General features: G+C 48.6%; 1 protein-coding gene across 1 annotated transcript in view; it reads right to left on the bottom strand.

Moving 5' to 3' along the window:
• The window catches only part of GPI (glucose-6-phosphate isomerase), a 31,709-nt gene extending 26,987 nt beyond the window's left edge, over positions 1–4,722 (bottom strand). Inside the window, exon 1 of the mRNA XM_065416317.1 lies at positions 4,569–4,722. Within this exon, the coding sequence (XP_065272389.1) occupies positions 4,569–4,687 (119 nt within the window). The 5' untranslated portion in view covers positions 4,688–4,722. The remainder of the gene's footprint in view (positions 1–4,568) is intronic.
• Positions 4,723–7,035: the final 2,313 nt, after the last annotated feature.

Below are 7,035 nucleotides of genomic sequence, written 5' to 3' on the forward strand. Positions count from 1 at the left end.
TTATTAGAAGTAACATCAAGACAAATCATGTATTGCCATGCAGGAGTCTTCTTGGAAGATGGTCTACTTAATTAGCCCCTCGCTATAGTAGGAAGCTCTAATTATTCCATACCGCTCAAAGCAACAGAATCTTCCAGTCATATACACATCTTAATTTTCTTTGCACTGAGGACTACTGTCACAGCACACTTCTCCTCTGGAGGAGAAACTCAAAACAGTTTCCTATAGCTCATTCCAACGCTATAGCAAACAGAGTCTCTGCCCAAGGAATCTTGCCCCCCTAGGCTATACTATTTTTCTTTTGCTCCAGGTGCTGTGCACCCACAAGTCCCACTGAAGTCAATAGAAGCTGCAGGTACTCAACACCTCAACATGGATTCTGATCCTGAGTTCACTATTGTCTCCTTTGTCTTTCTGCAGCAAGCTTCCCTTCCCCAGTGTCTGAACACAATTTACACACTATTTTGGAGTACACAGCTGTGCTAGGAATTTAACAAGAGCAATAGCCCCTAGCCCAAATTTGATGTGACACAATAAGCAAGGGCCACAAATAGGGAGGGTGGATCAAGATGGGGAGACGAAGGACTAGGGTTATTATTGTAACATCAGTAACTCAGTTAGGCATGTACATCTGGGTCCATTAATTTAGTTTTTTTGTTTCTTTTCCCCCCCTAATGCTAGCAGAACTAAGATTACTGGACAGATTTGAATGGGGAGAGGAAGATATTTTGGCAAAAAGGTTTAGGGTACCATCAAAGAGAACAACAGGCAGGCATCAGAAAAGCAAATAGTAAGACTAGTACAATTCTTTTTCCACTTCAAATACAGCATACTAGTGGGATCAGCCTGTTCTACCACATCTTATATACTTTTCTAACGCTGGGTCTATGTTTCCAGTTTCCTCAGGTTAAGTATGCTTTTACTCTTGGGCCTGGTCACCAGAGGGTTTTGTTTTTTTTTAATATACACACACACTGAACTATTTTGATTAGGAAGTGTTACTTCCCAGCACTAAAAGTAATAACTGCATCTATTCTAAGGGCCAAAGAATGGGACCCCATTTGCTAGGCACTGTATAAACACAATAATAGACAGATCCTGCCCTCAAAGAGCTTACAATCTAAATTGACAAGACAGAGTGGGGGAAGGGTATAGAACACAAGCAGAGTGAACAACGTGATGGCAGCAAGCATCATTAGTTTCACATTTTATTTTGATGGGGGGAAGTTGGAGTGGATCAGCTAAATGGAAAGAAAAGTGAAAGGAGAGGAAACATTGAAGGGAAGTGGGGAGAGGAAGACAGGCAAGGGGAGAACAGAGTAAGAGGGGCATGTGTGGGTGAAGCAGAGGTGATGCAACTGTGAGGGAGAAGGATCAAAAAAGCAGCCAGTCAGCGCAGGGCAGAGAGTCCAGTCAAAACTGTAGAAAGTTCTCTGCATGTCTGAAGAGTCCCTGCTTTGGCTGCTGCTACAGCTGCTCCTTCCAACTGGAGTCTCTGGATAGTTTTTCCTCTACACTTTTAGATATACAACCCCTAGTGTGGCTGCAGTTATACTGGTATAAAGGTGCTTATACCAATATAGCTTGCTATAAGCACCTTTATACTGATAAAGCTTGCTATACTTGTATAGGCACCTTTTAATCATTTAACTACATCCATATTAGGGGTTGTACAGTTCTAAACAGATTGAGCTAAAGCAGTATAACACCCGTTGAGACAAGCTCTTTAAGAAGCTACATTTTATATATGTTTGTCACATTTTTAAATTGATACTAAATCCCTTAATGCACCTGAAGTTTGAACCTACTTTACTAACGAAATATCATACCCTTTAGTATATTAATAGCTTTTTCCTAATTTTGAGGAATTCTAAGAACAATCCCAGACTACAATTAAGCACAAGGAAATTAGCAACAGAGGCTATAATCTATTCCATGTATGGTAAATTTTACCTTAACTTCACATTTTTGAAACTCAGGCTTCATGCGTCCTATGTTCAGACGAATGAAGGGGAACTTCCCAACTTATCTTCTATAAGAGAGATGATCTGATCATTGTAGCTGCTGTGGGCTACCACAACAAATCTAACTACCACCCACACCTCATCTGGAGTATGAAGGGGTACAATGTAATTTTATTTTAAACTCTTACTTCTAGAGTCACATACTCTAGTTAAGCAGAAACAAAGAGTCCTGTGGCACCTTATAGACTAACAGATGAATTGGAGCATAAGCTTTTGTGGGTGAATACCCACTTAGTCAGAAGAAACCCAAAAAACCCATAGATCAATAATGTTCTGCTACAGTGCACATTCTGCAATGTGGCAAACACGTGAAAACAATGGACTTGTCACGTAAGCCACATCCACACTTAAGTGATGTAACAGTTTCCTGTAAAGCCATTACCGTGGTACCATGCAGAATATTGGTCTCCCCCTACAATGTTAAATATATTAAGAAGCCATTTGCAACCTTGAAGCCATCACTGCTCAAATTCCCAGGCGACATGTAATGCTTCCCCACACACGCACTGTTAGCCTGGAGGCTCTCTGTTCCTTTCTGACATAGACCTTACTACATCATTTATGTCTTTGTAACTGCCAAGCTATATTACAGCAACAAACTCTACTTAGGGCTATCTTTGAGAAGCACTCAAACTTCAGCTGGTGCAGAATGTAGTGGTCTTTCCTGAGTGGGACAATCTGTTACGAGCACATACCAGCACTGCATACGCTGCACTGGCTATTTGCTTCCGAAAAGCTTGCCATCTCTATGGCTTTATGATTTGCTGGGGTTACGCTGCTGCCAGCAGTTTTGGTGCTGAACCCTCCACAGCTGATGGTCAGGTATTCTTAGTGGACAACCCATGCTTCTGGAATCTGCTTCTTCAGTCAGTGAGCCAGAACTAGAGATTGAATTTCAAGGAGCAGTCAACTATAATCCAGGTGATGGATTAACTGCTCCCAACATTTGTCAGAAGACTTATGCATTTTTTATTTAAGAGTTCAAATTCATGTGACATTGTGGGAAGTGTTCGCTCTTGCCTCCAACTATGAAGTATGCCAAACTAATTGGCAAATGGGACCTTTCCTCAGGCAGGTGTGTGGCAAAGGAGGAGTACTATCCATTGATGAATGTAACAAACAGGATAACACAGAATGTCTGTGAATATTAGGTATGCAAAGTAAGAGTGAAATAATAGGTGTTCTAGACTTTAAGAGGATGTACATTTTATTGATAATCTCATTTCAACTTTATCTTAATTAGTCACACCTATAGACATCCCTGCCCGCCTCTCAACAAAAAAATAAGCTATCAAATTCAGTCCCTAATGCTGTATTAGAGACAGGGAAACCTTGCAAGCCAGAATTTGATTTCTCTGCTACAAAGAAACTGAAATATTTGTTTTAAAAACACAGACTTTAGAGTACAAGGTGGCACAATCTTGTTACCAGGGTCATAGGACAACCATTACACAAAAATGAGGATTTAAAAATATTCTTTCATCAGTATAGAGGAAGTAGGCATACCAGAAAGCTTAGACACTAATGTGGAGAAATATACATCTTGGTCTTTAACGTACTCTTTAAAATACTTAGGCAGTTCATAAAGTGTGAAGCCCCTTTTCCAAGATGATGCCAACAGTTGCATCCATCTCCCACTCAAGTGATGCCGGACAGGGAATTATCTGTACACCAGAAGGCAAAAGCTTAGGGTATCTATATCTACACCGTGATCTACAGCCATCTGAAGAAGCCCAATAATAACGATTTAGCACATGTGTATGTTAATGAATTCTAATCACTCCTGCTAGCCAGGGGTAATCATGGCTCCATTCGACAGAGGCTAAGCAGCGTCGTTAAACACGGTCTGTGCCGAACCTTGTGCTTCCCCTTCCTGTGTCACAATCCCGTGTCGCTGTTGCAATGTGCTTTGAGTAACCATGTGGGGAGCAAAGGCGCTGGGGGCAGTGCTCGGCTTTGCTCAGGGCCAGCCGGGGCCCCCTCCTGGCTCTGGGGGTCGTTCAGCGCCCTCTTGTCGCGGGGCTCACCATGACTAAGCACGCTGATGCGAGAGGCCGAGACACGACGGACCCACAATGCCACTCTCCCCGCCGCAGCCCGCGCCGTGCTTCCCAGCACGTACCGTGCCGCAAGGATGAGTCAAGGGCAGGCGGGCAGCCCGCCGAGCCAGGGGGCTCTGCAGGAGCAGCGCCCAGAGAGCACCACCAGCTCGGGGGGAGACTCCCCGGGCGGGCGGGCACCCGGGGGAACGGGCCATTGGGGCCAACCCGGGTCAGCCGGTGGGGAGACGGCGCCTCGGGGCGGCTTTCGCTCCCTTGCGGCCCTACTCGGGCAGGTGGCAGAGCCCGGGAAAGGGCTTCCGCAAAGCCTCCCCGCGGCCCTGAGCGAGCGGGCCCCTGGCGGCGCTGCGCGGCCCGGGCCAGGCACCGCCGCCTGCAGCCCTGGGAGCGGGGGGCTGGGAAGGCCCCTGCAGCAGCCCCGGCCCCGCTGCCCTGGGAGGGGACTGGGCCGGGGCGGTGCCGCTGGGCGCGCCCGCGGGCTCACCTGAACGTCTCGAAGCGGTCCTTGTCGGCCTCGAAGAGTTGCCTCAGGACGAGCTTGGCGCCGTTCGCCTTGTACCACTCGGCGAGCTTCCTGAAGGCGGGGTCGCTGGACAGGGCCATGGTGCTGGCAAGTGGCTGAGCGGCGATGCGGCGGACAGAGCGGCGCTGTTGGGGACCGGCGCTTTATAACAGCAGACCCGCCCCTCCAGTGCCGGCCCCGCCCCGGCCTCAAAGCCCGGCCCCTTGGCGAGCCGCGCCCGGCCTGGGCTCCGGGGTGCGCTTACACGCGGCTGCGGCTCCTGAGAGGCTGTGATTGGCCTGTGGACGGGGGTCCGCCCGAGCCCATGGCCAGCCTGGGCAGGGGGCTGGAGCCGACACAGCGCTCCCTTGGGCGGCGGGCTAACGCCTCTCCCGTTCACAGCCCCCCCGGGACATCCTGCAGGTGCGATCCCGCCCACCCACGGCTGGCCATGAGCGCCTTGCCTACGGGGAGCTTGCACTGGGAAGCATCAAACTGTGCCCTGCGGCCTGTGTGAGCTTCATACCTTCCCCGAGCCGCAAGGCGCCGCCTCTCCCTCCTTCTCTCTGGCGCTCCTTCTGCCTTGTATCGAAGTAGATTTAGCTCTGCGGGGAAGAGACTAGAGGTGCGGTGTTTGTACAGGACCTGGCACAGTGACAGTGGGACCTCCCTTCGGACTGGGATCTTTGGATCAGAGGCGGATTTACCATGAAACAAACAGTGCGGTGGCATGGGGCCCCAATGACAGCCCCTCCAAAATGCAGGACAAATCTCATCTGACAACCTGCCCCCAGTCCTGGCTGGCGGTGCAGCAGGGCCCAGGCAGGCAGACTGCCTGCATTCCGTGGCTGATGGCCCCATGGTGCTCCCAGAAGTGGCTGGCTGCTGGCACGTCTCTGCGTGCCCCGGGGGGAAAGGTGGCTCCATGCACTGCCCCTGTCCCAGGCAGTGCATGGAGACCCACTGTCCCCCTCCCTCCAAGGGGTGCACAGAGACGTGCCAGCAGCAGGGCTAAGGCGGCTCCCTGCCCCATGCTGCCTCCCTCCCATTGTGCCGCACCACTCCTGGAAGCAGCCAGCATGTCCCTGCAGCCCCTGGGGGGGGGGTGTCTCTGCCCCCACCCCGAGTGCTGACTCCACAGCTCCCATTGGCTGGGAGGGATATGCCGGTCACTTTGGGAGCCGCACGGCCCAAGGTAAGCGCCGCCTCCCTGTTATAATACCATGTGCTGCAAAGAGCCACAGGAAGCACATTAAAGAGCCACTTGCAGCTTGCCAGCCTCAGTCTGAGTATCACTGCTGACTGGAATCACACATCACAGAATATTAAAATACATCACATTTTTCCGAGTGACAGTGAATACAGCACTTTATGTATTTATCCATTGTCATTTAATTATACCATATTTTCCTGAATCATGCTGAGCACACCACTTTATTCACTGTAAAATGTTACCATTTAAATTAGAGGTAAAATACCAATCAAAGGGAGCATGCATGTAGATTACTTTTTCAGGCTTTTACAAAACCTATGTCAATTTAGCAATTAGCCTTATTTGTTTTTAATTCGGTACTACCCTCCACAGCACAAACCCAACACTAATAAGGGTGCCCTGTGATAGTTATCTTTAATGTGTGAATTGTCACAGGAACAAATGGCTAATGACCTTTAGCCACAGGGGAACAAAACCCTCAGAAATCTATGTAGCCCCACAAGCATGTGCCAGTGTTCCCTCGTGCATTTCCAGCAGCTGTACAGGTTACAAAGGTGTCCCTCGGCACAGGCAGATGTCATTGCGAGGTATTTAGCACTGTGATCTACCCATGCATGGTTTCCAGAAGAAAAGCTCCAGAAATAATAGCTGGATTTGACAGGATGGGGTTTCCCAACCGTTCAGGGGCCATCAGTGGCACCCATATCCCAGTACTTTGCTCACCAAAAGGGGCAAGCAAGTATGTGAACCAAAAAGGTTACTATTCTCTTGTTCTGCAAAACTTAGTGCACCACAGAGGCAGATTGATTAATAAAAACATAGGAAACAATGAAAGGTTCATGACGCCAGGATGCTGAGGAGACCAGTTTGTATGGGGGGCAGGGGAAGGGACTTTATTCCCCAGAAATGATGCTGTTCTGTGTGGTGTGTCTGTGCCAACCCCACATACCTGCTCCTAACTTGGTTCATGTAACTATCCCAACATCAATGACCAAGCTCAATAGCTGAAGAATGGTCTTAGCCATTCATTTCTGTGACAATTTGTACATTAAAGACCATTATAACAGGGCAACTCCATTAGATTTGTGCTGTGGAGGTTGGCAGCCAAACTGTAATCCAGTTATTGTGCAATGCTTTTGTCTTCACTATTCACACTTATTTACAAACCTCTGTTATCAGGATCACTCAATTTCTTCATGATCTTATCAACTTCCCCTTTGGAGAAGGGTGTATCCA

This window comes from Emys orbicularis, chromosome 14, assembly GCF_028017835.1.
Source record: "Emys orbicularis isolate rEmyOrb1 chromosome 14, rEmyOrb1.hap1, whole genome shotgun sequence".
NCBI lineage: Eukaryota > Metazoa > Chordata > Testudines > Emydidae > Emys > Emys orbicularis.